General features: G+C 46.5%; 1 protein-coding gene across 4 annotated transcripts in view; it reads left to right on the top strand.

The window, feature by feature from the left end:
* Positions 1 to 21,045, top strand: part of GRK3 (G protein-coupled receptor kinase 3) — a 120,050-nt gene that overhangs the window by 81,635 nt on the left and 17,370 nt on the right. For all 4 annotated transcript variants that reach the window (XM_032311533.1, XM_032311534.1, XM_032311532.1 and 1 more), the window contains 6 exons: positions 5,084 to 5,162; positions 6,839 to 6,969; positions 9,122 to 9,216; positions 13,418 to 13,525; positions 19,938 to 20,004; positions 20,706 to 20,806. In XM_032311533.1, coding sequence (XP_032167424.1) covers positions 5,084 to 5,162; positions 6,839 to 6,969; positions 9,122 to 9,216; positions 13,418 to 13,525; positions 19,938 to 20,004; positions 20,706 to 20,806 — 581 coding nt within the window. The remainder of the gene's footprint in view (positions 1 to 5,083; positions 5,163 to 6,838; positions 6,970 to 9,121; positions 9,217 to 13,417; positions 13,526 to 19,937; positions 20,005 to 20,705; positions 20,807 to 21,045) is intronic.

The raw sequence follows: 21,045 nt of genomic DNA, 5'->3' as shown, positions 1-21,045 counted from the left end.
AACACCTTGGATATTTATTCTCAAGAAAGCCTATGGAAAAAGAAATTTTTGGTGTTAGAAAAATATACATGAACTTTCATGTTGCATTTTTATTTCTATTTTTTCCAGGTGGAGGGGAATACAGTACCTCCTCAGTCTTACCCTCTAAGGGAATAAATGAAAAATGGGGCTTATATTGATCTACTGCTTTTGAGCTAACTTTCAGGAACTGTTTAAATTTTTTTCAAGAATCACACCTGGCTTTTGTTTTTGTTTTTTGGGGGGAATTTTGATGGTTTTTGTTTTGTTTTGTGTTTTACTTATCAATACATAATTGAACCAACAGGTATTTGGCTGGCTGAGTCAGAGAGCATGTGGCTCTTAATCTGGGTTTTAAGTTCGGGCCCCACGTCGAGATTACTTAAAAATAAAAGCTTTAAAAAAATAATATATAATTTAACCAAAAGAGTTGTAATAAAGCTATTTGGAATTCCTTCCTTCCTTCCTTCCTTCTTTCCTTTCTTTTGTTAATCAAAGGCCACGTTTTATGTTTGCTTTTTTTTAAATGATCTTTCACTTAAAATGGCCTCACTAGATTAAACTTCAGATTAGCCTATATCAGCATGGTTTCCCAGGGTGTTGGCATGAAACTGAACTGAAGTCACTCGTTATAGTTTTCTTTTTATTGGAAGTTTTTTGGTTTTCCTTCCAATCTCAAATGGAGTGTTCCTTCCCCCGACCTTTCAAAGAGGCAGTGGGAAGTACTGTTCCTGGTTTGATTCAGTAATTCTAGAATAGTAAAAAGGGAAATCTTCAAGTTTCAGAACCAGGATAAGTATGTCCATACCTGGGAAAGAGCAGTTAGCCCCTTCCTGAAACAGGCCCATTCTGTCCTTGGAAATCTTCCTCATTCACTCCTTGAACCATATTGGAGGACCAAGACCGTGCAAGGCATTCTGCAGGACGCGGGGGTCCCCCAAACATGACTTTGGTCCTTGTTCTTTAGAGCTGCACAGAATGAGAGAAGGTGATACTGGTCACCTGCTCCTCAGAAGTGTATAGATAATTAGGATCCATGGCAGAGCCGGCTGACAGGACCCAGTGCTCAGGAGGCATTTACCAGGGTGGAGGTGACAGCGGATGCCCCTCGGAAGTCACCGGACATGCTAGCATGCGTCTAGGTCCCCAGCACCTCAGGAGGGTTTGAGGACTTCAGGGAAGGCCAGCAAAGCTGGGGTCTGAAGTGATGCGTGAGTTGAACGTGTTGAAGCTGGAGAGGGGAGAGACCAAACCGTCAAGAGCTTTTGAGGCCCGCTCTTAGGATTTAAGGAAATCTTACAGCAGCTGGAAACAAAAGGTTTGCAACAGGAAGATCACAGAAGCCTACCTCTGACTGCAGGGTGGAAAATTTTAACTACTTCATGGTGTATTTGATCACGGTGTCACAGAGTCGCTACAGAACATAGGCCACTTTGCTCGCTACCTGCAGGAAATCCTTGCTGAGGGGCTACCTCCAGAAGACCCACTAGTCCTTATTGCCGTTAATTGATAATCAAGGCAAAACATCTTAACCGTGATTATGTTGGGAACTCTACGTGCACCGTCATTAAATTGCTGCCTGTTTTGTCGAATTGGTCCGTATTTGGTCCTTTGTGATTCGGACTTCACACGAGACCCAGGGTGGTGTCTGCCCAGCACTTGAGAGGTGAGGGGCTGCGGTCAGGGTGGAGACACCTGGATCTGACACTTGAGCTGAGCTTTCCCCTTCCATTGCTACAGAAACCCTGCCTTGGTAACCAGCATCCGGAGAACTGGATGAGGTCAGGAGACATGGGGTTGAGATCTTGGCTGCCTACCAGATTTCTTTGTGACCTCAAGCAAGTCATTTCCCCTTTTTAGGGCCTTAGTTTCCTTGTCTTAAAAATAAACAAGTTAGACCAGGTGACTTTTTTTTTTTTAAAGGGCCCTTCCTCCTCGGCCTGTGATTCTGAACAACAGACTGTTCATGTTCCATCTTCATAACATAAGATCTTAAGTGAACCTTTCGCTACTTCGTCAGAGCTCCCGTTAGAAGATCCTGTCCCATCCTGTTCAGGAATACCCCTGGGCAGGGTCCACTTGTGTCCATGGTGGAGCGTGCAGTTGCTGTCCCTAGCTGGGAAGGACTCTAGCCGTCTGAAGCTCTGGGTCTACCAGCCTCTCCACGCAACATCTGAAGTGCATCAGCTCAGGAACTGGAGTGTGTGGGGAAGCCCATTAAGGAAGGAGCAGAGTGAGCCGTCTTCAGCAGGCTCTGAGAAAGGTGGTTCTCGAGAACCACCTGTGGTTCCGAGAGGGATGGCAACCCCCAACCTGCCAAGGAGGGCCGTGTGGCTTTTTTTTTTTTTTTTAGCCCACATGGCTTTTAACAGAAAAAGGAAAGCGCTTTTATTTTGCCTATTTAAAGCAAAATCAGGTTTGAAATCAGTAGTCACTAACACCACATCAAACAGTGCTTTGAGGCAAACTAGGTGATCACAAAATGGCATTCGTCACTTGTTCTGGAGTGATGTCCTCCGGAAGATACATGAAAATTGAATTCAAGTTCACGAATCTCTGGTATAGGAAGGTATTAACTCAGTTTTACTGGTCTACCCTTAAAACAGAGGTTTGGACAATGCAAATTTAGTATGCAGAGTATTCTGTTGAAACTTGAATGTTTTCTGTGGAATTTAATAATTTTTTGTTTCTGTTAAGAAAGTGGATATAGATTTTGGGGGGGGGGCAGTTTTTATTTGAATTAGGTGAGTGCCCAGTGTACACTGTATATGAAGAGCCTGAACAAACCTAGTCATAGATCCGGCTTAGCACTGATGAAGTTTCACAAGGGAACACGCTCCCTGTCCAGCACTCTGGTCAAGGGACAGAAAGTGACCCATGTTCCAGAAGCCTCATGCCCCTTCCGGTCACCTACCCCTCACCCAGGCTAACCACTGTCTGAATTTCTAACACTGTAATTTCACTCTGCCCATGTCTGGGCTTTGTCTGAACGTTCTGTGCCTGGCTTCTGTCTCCCGATGTCGCGTGTGAGATCCTTCTGAGTCATTGCATGCAGCAGCAGAGCGTCCCGCCGCTACATAGCAGAGGCCGGCAAGCTGTGCAGGGCCCATGGGCCACATCTGCCTTGCAGCCTCTGTTTCTGTACAGCCCATGTAAGAACCAGGAATGGTTCTTACATTCTTAAGGGATTTTATAGAAAATAAACAAAGAATACGGGACCGAGCCTGCATGAACCCTGTAGAAAGGGAAAACAGCCCCTTGCAAAAACGCATGCCAGCCGTGGCTGTCCAGTATTCCCCTGCACAAACAGACCATGATGCATGCATCCATCCTAACATCGATGGATAGCCGGATCACTTCCCAGGTCAGGCTGTTGCAAATAGTGCTGCGAGGAGGATTCGCAGGCCGTTCTCCTTGGTGCACAGCAGTCCAGGTTGCTGGGAGCAGTAAACCCAGGACTGGAAATGCTGGCTCATGGGGTTTGCCAACGGTGCTCAGCTTTGGCAGCTAGGACTGGTTTGCAAGAGCATCTGTACCACTGTGAGCTCCCAGAAGCCATGCACGGGAATTCCATTCCCGCCCTATCTTTCCAACCACTTGGTATTGTCAGTCTTTTTAATTTTAGCCATTCTCGTGGGTTTTAGTGATAACATATTGCAGTAACACATTTCCTTTGGGACCACTATGGTCCAGCATCTGTTCAGAGGCTTGGAAGCTATTGGATACTGTCTTATGGCAAGTTCCCATTTTAAAAAAAATTAATTAATTACTATTGTTACTATTATTCACTGCTGCCTTTTTTTTTTTTTGCCATTGTTCTGTTGGGTTGTTTGCCTTTTTCTTTATTAGTGTACCAGGGTTCTTCATATATTCTAAATATCAGTCCTTTCTTGTTCATGGATTGCAGATACCTTCTCCTACCCTGTGACTTGCCTTTTTACTCTCTTAAAAGTATGCTCTGAGGAACAGAAGTTCTTAATTTCATTGAAGTCCAGTGTAGCAACATTTTTACTGTTAGTGCTTTTTTGTGGCCTGAGAAATCTTTATTTACCCTAAGGTCATGAAGATACTCTACTTTGTTTTCCTCTAGAAGCTTCATTGTTTTCTGTTTAGATCTTCGTCTACCTGGAGTTGATTTTAATATGTGGTGGGAGGTAGGGGTGGCAGTTCGCTTCCTCTTGTACAAATGCTCAGTTGCTCCAGTGCCGGTGATTGGAAAGACCACCCTTTCCCCCCACCTTGTTGTGTCATTTTATCACAAATGGATTGACCGTTTATGCTTGACTCTATTTCAGGATGCTCTGTTTTGTTCTGTGGGTCGGTTTGTCTGTCCTTGGTTACTACCACACTGTCTGATTTACTGTTGCTTTATAATAAATCTTGATACCTGGTGACGTAACTTTTCCAGCTTTGGTTTTCTTCTAGAATGCCTCTCCTTCTCTAGCTGTGTATATTTTTACATACATTTTGGAATCAGCTCGTTGATTTTCATTTTAATTAGAATTGCAGAGAACCTCTAGATTACTTGTGGGAAAACTGACATCTTTACAATTGAGCTATTCAGTCCCTGACCCTGGTATATTTTTCCTCTTTGAAAAGCCAGTTGAATTCCCTTCTATGCTCGCTCAGTGTTTCAAGACAATAAAGTGGATAATTTCCTCCCACTGGGAGGAACGTTCTTCCAACGTCAGAATCCGAGATTGACATGGGTATTTGACTAGCGAGAACAAAGCTGTAGACCAACAAAAAGACCAGCAAGACAGCAATATTTTTCTATAGAATCTGGGTCCTTTGAAGAAGACGCAGATAAAAGGGTCATGAGTGAATCTGAGAGATGAGACCTTTGAATTCATCTTTTCCACTTAGTGCTCTGTCTCTATGCATTTTGTCCCATTATCAGATCTGTTTTGCTGGGACCATTAAGGTTACCACAGAGGGGTCTGTGCTCAACGTACAGGGCAGCAGTGCGGATAGGGAAAACTATGGATGGTGTTTGATAGCAGATAGCATGCGCTTCCCGGGGCAGCTTTTGTTTTTCTTACAAACTCTTGCTTTTTTTCTCTAGGACTGTCCATTCATTGTCTGTATGACCTATGCCTTCCACACTCCAGATAAGCTCTGCTTCATCTTGGATCTGATGAACGGTGAGTGATACTCAGGAAGTCCGAACACAGGGAAAGACTTCGCCAGGACGTACACCTCAGCGCACGCTGACCTGAGCTCCCTGGCGGCTTGGGTCTTTCAGGTCATGGAGTTCCCCCGAAGTTTAAGGAAACCTTACTACTCCTCAGGTTTCCCTCAGAATTCATTTTAAAATGTTGACTGCCATTGCCCTCTGGCCCTCCTAGTCTCTCACCAGGAAGTTGCATCTTCTGGAAAAGATTTTCATGAAATACACACAGTGATGCTTCATTTTCTGGAATGCAGCTGGCCTAGATCTTTAATTAGCTTGTTTCCTGACCCTCAACTTTTAGGAATGAAATGCCTCATAACAGCATGAGCCAAAGATAGAAGTGTATTTGGAAACCAACTTTGAAGGACTGGCTGTGGGCCAGCATGACTTCAGGCCGCATCTTCTGTACCCTGAGCCGAGACCAGCCAGCCATTGATCTTTTAAGCTATGAATGAAGACCCTGCAAATGCAGAGAAAGTTCTAGCTAGAAAAATAGTTTTCTCGTATTAGAGAGTGACACGGTGTATATTCAAAGTGTTTTTAGTAACAAGAGTTTGAAATAGAATGTGTATAGTACAGCAGATGAATTACTTTTTTGTTTTTGGATGTTCATTTGAAGTTCTGTTATGTTCTGAGGGTTTGATTTAAAACCAGATCTATTCAACGACATGGAGGAATTTTCCAGACATAATAATGGCAAAGAAGCCAGATACCACAGCATGTCTCCTGTGTGATTACACGTACATGACACTGAGCACAGACAAAACTAATGGATTGTGAGAAGTCAGAAAGGAGACCTCTTGGCCTAACCAGGGCGGTTGCTGAGGCATTGATAGGGAAGGGCACCAGGCAGCCTCTGGGACGCCGGAAATCTTTGATATCTTGATCTGCCAGTAGTTATATGGGAGCACTTGTGCATGAAAGGGGAGCTATGTAAGCCAAAGCAGGGGCCCTAAAGTTGGCCACGCATTAACTCCTCTGGGTCCGTAGAGGCTGTTCCTTTACAGTTTATAAGAACATTCCTTTACCCTGTTGATGGCATTGTTTGTCTCTGTAACTTGAGCCCATAGGATGATTGCCTTTTTTCAACATTTAATTATGAAGAATTGCAAACATAGGGCAAAAATGGAAAGAATTTTACTGGGCACACCTCAATACCCACCTCCCAGTTTCAACAGTTAAGATTTTACTGTGTCTATTTCCCAAATATCTATCAATATGATCATTTTGTTGCTCTGTGTGCTGCCTTCTTTACTGTCCACGGAGCCCGTTGCTAAGCCATCCGCTGGATCATTACCTGGTTGGTTCAGTTATTAGGATGTAAATACTCAAAGCAGAAAAGCTAGCTGCCCTCTAGCCACCCACCCTGTGCAGGTGCATCTGGGAGCTGGGCTCCCAGTCTGACAGGGATGGCTGTGTTGTATATTGTCCTGGCCATCCCTGATGAAAGTCTTCTAATGTTTGAGATGCCTCTATACTTCTTAAAGTGTTTTGTCAAACTACAGAAGTCCAAGACAGATATACAGACAAAGCAGAAGCAAAATTTGCCTTTTTTTTCAACCACGTCCTAACTATTTAGGATGGCAACAATTTTTGTTTCCTGGGAATTGACCCAGTTTGTATTAACCTCTGCATCTCCGGTTCCAGGAGGCGATTTGCACTACCACCTTTCACAACATGGGGTGTTTTCAGAGAAGGAGATGAGGTTTTATGCCACGGAAATCATCCTGGGGCTGGAGCACATGCACAGTCGGTTTGTGGTTTACAGAGATCTGAAGGTAAAGCACTCTGTTTCCCAGACCTGCACAGTAGGTATTGTGGCCCTGGGTCTCCGGACGATCTCTTATCTCTCATGGGACCTGCCATTTCCCTCCCCTCAGCCCTGGTGAGGTCACATCTGTGTGATGTCCATCTGTCCAGACTCTAAACTCTGTGGCAGGGACTCCTTTCCTTCCTAGTAGCTGCTATTAGCTCAGTGCTTGCTCCCCTGCCTGGGGCAGCACATACACTAACTCAAAAATTGTAATGAATTAATGGCAAGCAAGGTTGGAGTTTCTTGGCATTGCTGGTGTGACAATTAATTGTCATGCACTTAATATTCACTAAGCAACTGGTTTGGCCATGGCTCTGTGTTAGAACTGGTGATAGATGGTGATGAAAAGCAGAGAACATGCATCTTCCGGGATTTATACATGGGTGTACCAAGATGCAGAGTGGCCAGAGCACTAGCTTGTTGGAGGCAGAACTTCCCCTAACGGCCATTCTGAGGGTTTCACATTGTTTTAGGACCATCTTCAAAATCGCTAACAGATTTTTAGGTCCCTGAACTGTGGAGCCCCAGAAGGCTGTGTCTAGGCTTCTCCATTCTTATTCTCTCTGGACTTGGAAAAAAATGCAGTGAGTCTATTCCAAGTTTCCCCCTTCCAGACCATGGCGCTCAGTCACGGGTTCTGCATTCATAAGGGAGCTAGGAGTTTACTCAGTACCTCCGTGGTGACAGTCATCGTGAGAAGACAGGAGCAGAGATAAAAGGGACTTTGACAAATCGTAGAACTAATCCTGTAAATACAGAAATGTGCACATAATAATGAGGAGGAAAATGACAGGAGAGACAGTTTCTCGACCGGGTAACAACACTCGGGGGGAGGTGTTTGCCTTCTCTTTCAGATTCCTTCTCGATTGAATCCAGTGTAGCTGACGAAGATGTGTAGATTACGCTCCTTTCTCTCAGGAGCTGCTCTGTTTTGATTAGCTGTCTTCGCTTTGTAAGGTTGCCTTCCCAAGAGCCTAAAATATTATATTTTATTTTTGAGCCTCTTACTTTGTCACAAAACACTCTGTAAAATTTAAAGCTTTCTGCAAGGTTATATAAAATTTTCCCCTTAGCTTTCCTCTGAGCATGAAGGAGAAACAAATGTATTTTTGTTAAATTAGAAATAATTAGACACTGATTGGCGCATGACAATTTCGCTTCCTCCTATGAGTTTTGCAGAGGAATAAACTACATGCTGAAGGCCCATGAAGCACTATTGTAATACATTTTAATTTAGATCTGTAACTGGTCTCTAATCATCTTTGTGCTGTATTTTTTTTGTTTTGTTTTGTTTTGTTTTCGAAGCTATTTAGTAGGCAGTGGTATTATTTAATTTCTATTCAAACTGAATTCTACTCACTCATGATTATTCATGCTTCGGCTTTATAATAGCGTGCCATTTATTTTTATTTCAAGCAAAACAATAGTTGATCTCCAGCGGAAAAATATTAAGATGACTGTAATTCAGTATATATGAGGGAGAGAAGCTTTGTTTTCCCTATTATGCCGGCTAAATCTAATGCCAGTAGATGCATTTCATCAGAGTTGTGGTCAGAGTCATCCTGGGTCATCCAGTGAGGTCCTGGGTTCTGAGTCTGTCCTCAGAAGCAGAAATGCCTCTCCTCGGTGTTGGTGCGGTGCTCTGGAACGTGTTGATTTCTTAGGTCCGTGCTGTACATTCTAGTGAGATTCCTTTTTGTTCTGTGCCTCGTGGGCTCATTCCCACAGGGCTTTGTGATTCACAGAAGCCGAGAAGCTGGTGGGCTCACTCCCTTTGTGGAGAGGCCCGTGGCTCCGGCTGGGCCACTGTTCCCAGCAGGGGAAAGAGGTACTTTTTAACTCTGATGAACTATGCCCATCACCCCTGCAAGTGCCAAGCTCCTGGCCTTGTGTCTCGTTATCTCAGGAGTAGTCTCCTTTGTGTCTGTCATCGCCACTTTCCTGTGGGAATTAAACACAGATAGTATGACTTTCAGTATCATGCCCAGCTTAGAGGTGGTAGTGCAGTGTTCCTGTTTAGGTATAACGATAAGATACCACATGCCTATGGTTGTAGAAATTCTCAAAGCTGATGACAGTTTGGGACCTCCTGAAGATCATCTTGTCTTTCTCTTCAGCCTGCAAATATTCTCTTGGATGAACACGGACATGTCAGGATATCTGATCTCGGTCTCGCCTGTGACTTTTCCAAAAAGAAGCCCCATGCGAGTGTGTGAGTAGCGCATCAGCTCTGTTCAGTGTTGACTGTTGTTTCTCTGCAGTGATGCCTTGATGGGCCCAGCCCTCAGTCGACTCACTTCCTCCCGCAGCTTTTTCTTGCTGGAAGTGGTTGTCCATATGTGATCACGCTGGGCCAGGGGCAGGTGCCGTATCTCTGGTTATGGGAGCGCAGATCAGTGGGCTGTGCCTCCTTTGTCTTCAGGGAGCGTGGATGGACCCACGGCGTGATCGAGGGGGCTGGGGTGCCTGTGGGGGGAGAGAGGGGCCTCCGCAGCAGACCCGAGCCAGTGCTGGCCATGTGACCCTAGTCAGTCCATTTACCTGCTTGACCCTCTACCTTCTCCTCTACAAAGCAGAGGCAATGCTAAGTCCCCACAGTTGTCCTAAGGTTAAAGGGAAGCCCATGTGCCTGGGAAGGTGCAGGGGCATCTGAGGCCCAGGGCTCAAGCATCTCTCTCCATCTACTTTCTCCTTCGTTTTCAAAATGGCTTTTTTTTTTTTCCTCCAAAGGGAAATTAGGAACCCTTTTTTGTTTTGTTTTTTTAAATTAATAGCACAAATCATCTGTTTGCAGGCCATGTTAGACTTGAGCATTAAGTACATCAGTCTTCCAACAGACCATGCAAAGGGACCCCCCTGTCCCCCAGCCCTCGGCTAGCACCTGATCCCTCTGCACACCCTCCTCCGGGGATGGACAGCCCCTGTCCCAGGCCTCTGCAGAAGCAGGAGGGAATGCACACTGGTTTTCATTTCTGTTCCTTTGGTCTCAGTTTATCTGGGTGGAAAGTATAGACGTGTGTGCATTTTGTGGAAAAGCAGATGAGTGTTTCTTTATTCTTTTTTGGGGGCTTGGTAAATGTATCACTCTCAGCACTGAAATCCTTTAAAAGTACATTTTATTGTCCATCTTGAGCTAACACTCATCTCCGTTTCGAATGGGCTTGAAGAAACTCCCAGGGGGTCTCACCTCACGCATCCATGCAGAAAATCAACCCTAGGCCCCTCCTTCTTGGCTGTGGAGGTCAAGTGGTTCAGCACTGCTCTACCTGCAAGGAGCTACTTGAAGTCAGGGTCCCCTTTCAAAGCCCTGAGTGAAGGTGCATGGTGAATAACAGGGATTCTGTAAACAGGTTTCTCCCTTCCTACAGAATTTGGGGTCTGGTGATAATGGCATTGGCATTTTGCCAGCACTTTACAATTATTAGGCCAGAACCCTTGGTTGCATGAGCTTCTCTCAGCAAATTCATCAAGCATTTTTTAAGAGGGTGGTTTGAATTTTTAATGCGGTGGCTGTTTGGTATGCTAATTTCTTCAGTTTAGTGTAGCTACCATATGCATCTGAGAGCGCAGAAGAGTTAATCTTGCAAAGGAATGAATTTTCAGTGAAGGGGTTATTTATTTCCTTATAGAGCAGCACCCACTTAGTGTAATTCCCCTGCCAGCTCTGAGAGGTGGGCTGTTCTCGGATTCCACCAGCAGCTGTGGAAAGAGGTAGGATCGGGGAGGATTGGTTTCCATGCTTGCATGATGACAGGAAGGCCACTGTTCTACAAGTGCATCATCTCCTGGCCAAGAACAAAGGCTTTCGAGGCAGCAGGTCTGGGATTGAATCCGCTTCCAAGTTGTGCCTCCTTTTTTCTCCATCTCTAAAAAGGAGATGACGGTGGCGTTTATTTCATCTGAGTGTTGTGAAGGTCAAGTCCACTGATGACTGTGACAAACTTTTAGGCACCTTTGGCTGGTGTGGGCAGCGCCTCAGGGACCCCTAAAGCTGGCCGTGTAGGCAGTGACTGGTATGTGGATGGTGGCGGGGCCAGCAGCCACAGCGCTCACCGTGCCACCGGCTGAACATCCACTGTTCCTGGCACGCAGGGCTGGCTGCTTCGAATATGCTCACATCATCACAGAAACGGTAGAGGTTACTGGTGGAGTAATCTACTTTGTGGCATGGAAACTGAAGTCCGGAGAAATGGAGGCGCTTGAATAGGGTCCCAGAGCTGGCACACGTGGGGCTGGAATTGAAGTCCAGTTGTCTGACTCCAGAGCGTGGACTCCTTACCCCACACGGGTGAACTCCCTGAGGCTAGGAAATGGTCAACTCCAGACCCGATGAGTGCTGTTGGCCAGAATTTCACCATGGACATGGTTTCTCAAGTCTTTCCAAAGCTGTAGCTGTGATCTCGGACTTCACCGTGCTGGTCCACCTTTAAGTAGCTGAGTGGTTGAGGTTCCTGATTTGGGCTTCGACTGAGTGGGCCCGTTCAGGGGCTCACGAATTACTGTACCCTGGAAGGTAACTTTCAGGTACTCAGAAAGCAAAGAAAGACTTTTAGGATTGAATTTATTACCAGTGCCAGATTGGAGTTCCAGCTTGTTTTCTCCAAGAACACGAAGCTGTGTCTCATGCCACAGTGTCTCAGAGCCTCCAGGCATTCTTTTGGGATTCAGAGTAGTTTGAATCTTCAGGGAGAAAAGTCGGGAAGCAGCAGTCGCTGCTGTACAGGTAGAATCAGAAAGCCACACGGCTGGAGGTCCGGTACTGGGCTCCGGTTACATCTGGTGTCAGCTTCGCCCCATGTTGGTTCTCACACTCTTTTCCCATCCCAGAAGTGGGTTTTGGTCCTGGGAATCCTAGGCTCGCAGGTCACCACCAAGGTCTTTCTGGCTAGCACTGAAGTGAGCCCTTCCCTGAGAGTGGTTCAGATGCCCCTCCCAGAAACCTCCCGTGCCCTCTCAGCGTGACTGGCCGGCCTGATGCAGTCTGACTCTGGAGTCCGGACGGTGGAGCTCATCCAGGTGCTGGGCCTGCCGTGATGGACCAGCGCCCGTTTTTGCTGCTGCAGAGCCGTCTTCAAAGTGAGAATTCTTTAGACTGAGAGCACTGGGCCCAGTGCTGATCCTGGATCGGGAATGATTATGAGTGATCCAGGATCACTTTCTGAGCAGATTTTCAGTGAGCATAACTTAACCGTGATTCTAATAAAGGAAGACTAGAGATTCACACCACTGATGTGGATCAAGTTGTTCTTTCGTGCCAGCACCCTTCTAATCCCCTTATGTATGTGGAATCTGCATGTAAACCCTGCATGATAGAGGGGTTTCTTAGCACCCATCCTGTCCAGGAAGATCAGTGAGGGCGGACAGGTGGGAGGGCTTAGCTTTCGCAGGAATCCTTCCGGGCTGCGTCTTTGAAAGCCCCCCATGAGCTGCCTCTTGCTCTTTCAGATGGAACAGCGCACGCTCAGATCCTAAAGGAGGGGCGGCGAATAGAGTAACAGGAAGGATTCAGAGTTGCAGAATAGTGCAAATCAAGATAAAATGGTGGTCCTCCCAGGCACCTGGGTGGCTCAGTGGGTTAAAGCCTCTGCCTTCGGCTCAGGTCATGATCTCATGGTCCTGGGATCAAGTCCCGCATCGGGCTTTATGCTCGGCAGGGAGCCTGCTTCCTCCTCTCTCTCTGCCTGCCTCTCTGCCTACTTGTGATCTGTCTGTCAAATAAATAAATAAGAAATCTTAAAAAAAGAAATGGTGGTCCTCCCAAATCTTCTCAACTTCCTGAAAACCTCTCATTTGCTTAGTGGGCCCCTTTGATCAGTCCGCAGCCCTCAAAACTGGGCATGGGATTTCTCCATCTTTTGTACCTGTTGGCGTGTGCCCCCCACTTCTTCCCCACCCCCTTGGGGTCTGTCACTCGCTGTGTTAGTAAGTAGCCCCCACCCTCAGCATGTGCCAGCTCAGGACCTTAGCATGGAGGTGGTGTTCACACCGGAGGGGTATCCCTTCAGGTCCGGGGCACCACCTCTAGGCGCCTACTTATCTTCGCCTCCCCCAACCTCACTCCCACCCCTTGGATGGCCTCACAAGAGCTCTGGAACCAGCAGGAGACCCCTTCATAGCTGTAGTGCAGGAAGACTAACATGGTTCAGATTTTCCCTCCGGGACCAGAGCTTGCATGTTTTCATATTTATCTCATACTGTAACTTATTTATATTCATTCCTATACTAATAGGAATTAAGACAGGAAAGGCTGTTTTGTTCCATGAATCATGTTGTGTGGAATCCCCATTGTCCCCTCCCCTTTGTTTACAGTTGCTGCTGTTCAACAAATGACATCTGAGCCTCTTGGCTGAGCTATTACTATTCTGTAAGGTGGGCGTGCTCTGGTAACTGCGTGTGCCCTTTCTTCTCCCTAGGGGCACCCATGGGTACATGGCTCCCGAGGTCCTGCAGAAGGGGACAGCGTATGACAGCAGTGCCGACTGGTTCTCCCTGGGCTGCATGCTTTTCAAGCTCCTGCGAGGGTGAGTGAAACGCATCCTTCTGTTACTGCCACCGCGGCTTGTCCTCGGATCAGAACCCAGACTGGTTAGACAGTGTTAGACTCTAATATCATTTGAAATCACACATGCTAACCTAGACGATGACCAGGGCTCTTCCTGCCTTCTCAAACCGAGAGCTTTGCTCCCATTAACTTTTAGGCAAAAGCTCACAGTTTCATATTTTTGTTCCATACCTTGTAGGAATGTCAGCACATTTAAACCTAAAGGAAGACTGCTTTGAAGTGGGCCCATTGATTTAGGATATTTTGGATAGTGATTTAGGATAGGTCCCCACTACTTGGGGCATAAGAGTTATTTTAAAATGTAGATCATTGAAGAAAGTAGGAGAATCTTTCTCATTAGGAGTCAGTTACTCATGAATATCTTGCCAATGGTAAGTGTTTTGAGGGAAGGACTTGAGAAAGGACTGAGACCCAAAGTGAATGGATTTTAGAAGTGTGCAGGTATTCTGAACCCTGCTGAAGTTAATTCACCTTTCGTAAAACACAAAAACGAAACTGCATAATTTCATGTTTTTAATTAATTTAATCACCACCAAAGACGGTGAAACAGAACGAAAGGATTAGGGAATAAAAGCACTGTCCAAAGCATGTCCTCGTGTTGAGAACAATGATCATGTGCACATTTTCCCATTAATTTTTAAGAATTTTCAGCCAACCGGAATGGAAATCTTAAGTTTTGAAGACGTGTTTTTGGTCATCCTTGTCCACAAGGATACAAAACGCACTTGATGTTAACATTTCCTGGCCAAGACCCTCCTTCTCCTATTTCTGTTGTGAACACGGGTCTGGCTGTTTGCTGAGCTTTTGGCATTTCCACTGGGAAGGCTCGTTGAGCACTGCCACATCTTCTTACCATAATCAGCACATTCAGCAAAGGGGCTGGATTCCATGTTTCCCCTCAAATTAGGTTCCCAGCACTCTGGCCGCTTCCCCAGGACCCCGGTAATCTAGTTGTTCTCTGCTCACTGTTTTCACTGGGGAACCAAAATCGTGTTACTGCCCAGAGAGTCAGGTCCTGTTGGTCCTTAATTGAGTTACTGTATTCGTGGAGCCTGGATGGCCCTAATTTCCATCATCAGACTTGCTGACCTAATTAGAGAGAGTTTCTGCAAGACAGGCCAGAGAAAACCACTTCCCACACGAGCCATCCTTCCACCCGGTGGAGGCTCTCTGTGAGAGGTGAGTGCTCAAAGACATGCTTTGGGTCTCTGTTTGGCCCCCCAGGAGATGGGGCCAGAGGAGCAAAATCCATACTTCCAGAATTTTGAGACAAGAAAATTCCATGCAGCAGCGAAAACATCAGCTACATCCAGTCAAGATTGGAAAGTCAGTAGTAAAATGTCCCTGGGAAACCTGCCAAGCCAGGTAGTTAGGGCTTGGTTCATGTCTTTGTTTTGTTTGATTCTAGTCTGTTTATAATAATGCCCACCATGTCACTCAGGGATGATTGGGCATGACACCGTTTTTTGAAAGATCTGAAGATGTAGTTATTAACAATATGCCAGCAGTGTGATCGGTGGCTAGTAAGGTGCACCCAGCTGTATCTGGCCACAGGTCAGCTTCCCAGTACTGAATCAGGAGGGAGTCACTCCTCATGGGTCCTCGATCGGGCTCAGTGGAGTCACTGTGCTTGCTGCAGCTCCTGTCAAGAGGGGTGTTGGCCGACAGGAAGACATCCAGAAGGTGTTCCTGAAGATGGGTTGAGAGGAAAATGGTGAAAGATCTAGAAACTGTGGCTCATATGGAAAGGTTGGAAGAACTGGGTGGTACATGGCTTAGGGGAGCCCTAATGGTTGGCTCCAGCTGGCTGAGGACCCGTCTTCCCAAAGGGTTATATTCATGCTGCACCATTCCCAAGAGCAGGCGCTTTAAGGAGGGGAAGATGTCAGTTCAACACAACAGTAGCCACTCAGGCCTTTGAAGGAGCTTTGTTCTACGTTGTGCCTCACAGGCAGTGAGGTCCCTCTCACTGTCTGGCGACCATCTGTTGAGACTGGCATACAAAGAAACCTTCCAGTGTGTAATAGAAACAGGACTAGAGGAACCTTTCCCACTAAGATGTGTGATCTTCTGCCATTCTCTGCCTTGCTTGTTCAGAAACCTTTCACAGGAAAGGGTAGAGCACAGAAACCAAAGGGCAGGGAGAATGTTTTTTGATTTAAGTGATTTAGAGTCGACCTGGTAAGCATTTACTGAGTAGCTAGAATATGCAGGAGACTGTGCTTCATGTGCTGGGGAGAGGAAGGGAAGCAGGGGAAGGAAGCCACGTCCGGTCCATAAGGAGCTCGCGGGAGAGTAAAGATGTCCACACACAGGAGCAGGGCAGACTGCAGTGTCCCGGGGGTACAGAAATGAGTCCCAGGGCTGACCTTGGAGAGCAGAGCTGACTCCACGCAGATGATGCTCTTTGAAGGGGGCCTGGAAAGGGTTGGCAATTCCAAGACTGGTGCAAAGTAAACATGTTTTCCTGTGGGGAGCAGACAATATGGGGCAGTTTGTCTTTCCTCAGTGGTGACCTGGGCAGGGAGGTCATGCTGGGAGAGGAGGTCGAGGCGACAGGGAGAGCCTTTCAAGAAGGGAGAGCCTATGCCTTGGGGTGGGGGGAGCAGGGGCTTTGTTCTCGAGGCCCCAGAGACTGGAGGCTTTTAAGCAGAGGAGAGACATGGCTGGCTGTTTGTCAGAAGAAGGTGCTCCCAGCATCATGCCTGTAGCCCTGGAGGAGGGAGATGGGAGACAGGGGTGGGGATCCACAGGCAAAAGGCCAGGACCTGTCACCTGGGACCAGGAAGGAAGCAAGTGGCCTAATGATGTTGCTACGTGGATCGGTGGGTGGTGGTGGCTGTGCTTTTCCAATGGGTGCTCAGATATGGAAGCTGAGGGGTGCTCCTTGGCAACACCTGGAGACATTTTTGCTTGTCACAGCTTTGGAAAGGGCTACTTCTGACATCTGGCGGGTGAAGGTGAGGGTTGCTGTGAAACATCTTACGACACACAGGATGGGCCCTGCTGCCTCCAGCACAGCATTGCCCTGCCCAGAAGGCCAGTAGTGCAGAGGAGGACAGAGTCTGCTCCAGGCGTGTGTCTTCCTTCCTTCCCGCAGTGGAGCGGTGCGCTCGAACAGGGGTCACCGGCAGATGACCACGGTCGAATGCTTCTTCCACGGGCCATTGTGTCCCGCTGCCTCGGCTGAAGCCCTCGTCCGCCTCCCTCACACTGCTTTGCACAGAGGCATGAAGGACGGAATCTGGATGTGGGCAAGGTGTCCAGTCTTGAGACTGCGTTCCACATCCCTGGACTCACAGGGGTGGACGGGGTATTGAAGATGTTCATGTTGCCAGTGTGTGGGATTGCTGTCCTGACCCTCGATCTAGATTTCAGGTATCTGTCGTGGAAAAGAATTGAGGTGGCAGTAGCTTTGAGCCTAACTGCATCACTTCTGATGTCAGTCCCCGAAGGTGTCAGACGTGGGGAGAGAGCCTGTCTGGTGGTCTGGGGACAGCTGAGCTCTGCCCCAGGTTACTGAGTTTGTTCCTGTAGCGGGGAAAAGGGGGAATGTTTATAAATACTTGGGCAGCTATTGGCTTAGATTCAAAACTCATATCTGATGTAAGATGTCATCTTTTTGGTACTCTAAAACTAAATTTTGACCTAAGAGTTTTGAATCACTCTTCAAGCATGTTGCCCTTGAGCCCCTTGTTTCGCCATGACCCTGATCTGCGGCACCAGAGCGCACCCTCGTGCGTGTTTTCCCATCCCTTCTCCCGTCTCAGACGATTTCCCCAGCTTGTTTGGGGAAGGTCTGCAGTTGCACCCATTCGTTACGTGAGTCGGAAGCCACATCTGACCGCTGCACATGGGATTCTGTTCCCGCGGTGCCCCGCGACGAGCCCGAGTGCCGTGTTCGCGGTGCGGAGAGGCCAGCACCCCCCACAAGCTGTCAGCCGGCCCCGAACGGTCTCCTCTTTCAAGCGGCTGCCTTGGGGAGCAGCTGCAGCCTCCCAGGCTCTGTGGGCACCACGTGCTTCCCTCCGAGCGGAGATTATTGCTCTCGTAGGGTTTCTGTAACAGTTTCCAAAATAGAAACAGAATCTTTGGTTTTGTTCACAAGGAATCATCAAGCCTGCCTCGGAAACAGATGTGCCTCGAGACTTCAAACCTGAGAGCGCGCACTTTCTCCGCGCGCTGGCCCAGAGCCGGTCGCTGAAGAGCACGTCCGAGTGTTTCCTACTGGGTCGGTCGCAGGAGAGCCACGTGTGCACGGTGGCCTCGGTAGTGGCCGGGCTCATGTGCTTTTTGGCACCACCGATTTAACTCCGCTCCTCCTCGCGAGCCTCCCTCAGGTCTCATGAAAGATTTTTTAAATTTAGCACAGAGCATTTCTGTTGGAACACAGTGGTTCTTCTCTGCAAGGGTCGGGGTACCACGCTTTCCCTCCAGCCGTAGGTGTGGGGGTCACAGCAGGGACGGGGTCCTCGGGCACCGTGTGCAGGAGCCAAACCGGCAGGACGTGCCCCCACGCCAGGAGATCTGCTCACAGTCCCTTTGCACGCCTTCAGGGCCTGCGTGGGATGGAAGCAGCCATGTCGGCGGAGACTGAAGCTTTAGTAAGATTTCATGAACTGTCATCCTTTTTCTCTTGAACCATGAACATGAGGATGTCTCCCTGTCTTTGGCATCAGAGCATGATGCAAGTAATGGTTTTTTAAATGACAATATCTTAAAAATAACATACCATTTGTTGTTACATCCGATTTGCTTTTTAAATGCAGTAATTTTACGTTTTTCTTTTTAGAAACAATTAGGGTAAACAGAATATTTCCAAAGTCTGGTTTAGAGATTAGTGCGTGTTTGTTCACTTGGCACTCATTCACCTTGTTTTAGATTTTATTTTTCAAATTACTGCTTTCAAGAGATTGAAATTACTCTGTATTACATTGCACGGTAAGAAGGAAAACAAAGCATTAGAGTTCCCTCTCTTGTACAAAATGAACATTAAACTATTTGAGATCATCAAGGCTCTGAAATGGAATAATCCCTTCTGAGAGATGACTCAGTGCCTCACTTCACTAATTCAGGGGGACGGTCAGAAAGGGAACAGTAAGTAGTGCAAGGAGGAGTTCTTTTCTCTGAATCACGTTCATTTATGTGCTCAGTTTTCCAACCCACCTTATAGAGTTAACTTTAAAATATTTGACAGTATCTTGCCTCTGGTGGTGTTATATATGGCTTAGAAATAAAATTGGAGGATTCGTCATTTTATAGGCATGTCTTGATGTAAGAAAGTCATGTACATATATCCCTTCTTTAATTTCCAGATAAATAAATAAGACCAGGATTCCATAATTGGCATGTTTACTAGTCTCTTTTGATAAGATTTCCTTTGAAAGCCAACTTCTCTGGGGTTTTAACAACAGGGTAAAGAGTAAGAATAGTTTGTTTTTCATTAGTTTATCAAGCAGACATTCATTTTATAAAGTTAAGATTCATCTTTATTAATTTCTTGAATGATGGCTGTGCACTGCCGTGGTCTCGGCTGCCACCAGCACACACGGTGTCTGTTCCCTTTGCTGTTTCTATGAAGTACAGGGCCTTACACCCATCGACAGATGAAGACATCAAGACTGTTAGTTTCCATGACTGGACCGCAGCCAGTAAACACCCCTATCACAACCCTGAGCTCAGGTCTGCTGACCCCTATGTTAGGGACTCTAAGTACAACAGGAGAAAGCAGTTCTAGAACTGGAGGGCCCCAGGGACACAGGGTTCACGTATGTCTGTCATCATCAGAGGAAGGCATTGCCTGGTTACCGGTTTCCAGTGGGGGAGGCGTGTTCATCTTTGTCGTGTTTTGGTTGCACCACAGTTCTTTGGGTTATTTGAGGGACTAATATCCATTTTTCAAAAAAAAAAAAGAAAGAAAGAAAGAAAACGAAAGAAAGAAAAAGATAAAATTTATGGAAGTTATTCTCTCCAAACACTAAAGTGACAAATGTTATATAAATGGCCTTCATTTTCATGAGTACCGGCTGGCTGATTGTTTTCTTTTTAAAGATATTTTAAAATATCACTGGGGATATATTTGCCGAAGCCTATTTTAGTACCGTGATTTCACTGACGTGAGGATCAGACAGTTCACACGAACATAAGCGCCACCCCCCCTTTCAGGCACTAACATACCCCAACACCAGCCTTTCTTGGTAAATGGTAAATGTGTAGGGTTTTGTATTTCTGTAGTTTTGGATGAATACAGAATACAGTACTATCCCCAGATATGAGCCAAGGACACGCACCAAGTTACCTGATAACCACATCCTCAACATGAGGATTCATTTCCACAGGCACAGCTGTTCATTTCCTGTTCATTTCCACAGGCACAGCCCTTTCAGACAACACAAAACCAAAGACAAGCATGAGATAGACCGAATGACCCTCACCGTGGTAAGGAGATTGAAAACTCTGTTTTTGGGTGGTGAGGTTTTTTTTTTTTAAGATTTTTCTTTTCTTCTTTATTTTTTTAGTAACCTCTACCCACAACATGGGACTCGAACCTAAGACCCCAAAATCGAGAGTCACATGCTTCCGACTTAGCCAGCCAGGCGCTCCGAAAAACTCCATTCTTATTCACATTATTATTTTCACGTCTCATTCTGTTAACAACCGGTTGAAAAATTTGCTTTCTTAAAAAAAAATGAGTGGAGATCGAGTTCCTAGAATTCCTGACAGTTCAGTGGAAATAGATGTCAAGGTAGAAATTAGAGTTTGCCACCCATCAATTATAGAAAGATGCAGAAAATCAAAAACTAAACTAAGAAGATCGAAGAAAAGGAAAAATTGCCTAGGCGCATAAGAGCAGGAGACCTGTTTCTCCGCACCTGACCCCAGCTTAGTGAGTGGCATTGAAAATGACTAGCAGTCTGTGACGCCTGACTGGCTTTTTCAGTGGAATGTGAGACTCTTGGTCTTGGGGTTGTGAGTTCAAGCCCCACATTGTGACTAGCACAGTTTCATGTTTCTTTAGAGTAAATATTAATTCACAGTGCGTCTGCAGTTTTTAACACTGTCCTTGTCCAAGAAATGGACTTAGATTTGGTTGGGTGTCAGGGCTTCTTGAAAATCGTGTTTTTTTTTCTCTCGCCCAGAATGTGGAGCTCCCGGAGGCCTTCTCCCCGGAACTGCGGTCCCTTCTAGAAGGCCTGCTCCAGAGAGACGCCAGTAAGCGGCTCGGCTGCCATGGAGGCGGGTAGGCTGTTATTCTAGCTCTCGAGTACCGACACCCAGAGCACAGGACAGTTAGTTACAATACATTACATTTCATTCCTAGCCCCTAAAAATCTCCCACTTTGATCCGGAGCGGGGAATAATCCAATGGGAAATATGTATGTTGTCCTTTTTGTTTCATAATTAACGACTTGAAGGAGTCGCTCGCTTTTCAGCTTTAAAAAAATCGATCCTGTCGACAGTGGAAATGAATCCCGATAT

The sequence above is a fragment of the Mustela erminea genome, chromosome 13 (assembly GCF_009829155.1).
Source record: "Mustela erminea isolate mMusErm1 chromosome 13, mMusErm1.Pri, whole genome shotgun sequence".
Taxonomy (NCBI): Eukaryota; Metazoa; Chordata; class Mammalia; order Carnivora; family Mustelidae; genus Mustela; species Mustela erminea.
Note: the sequence above shows the minus strand (reverse complement) of the source record. Positions and strands in the feature narration are given on the sequence as shown.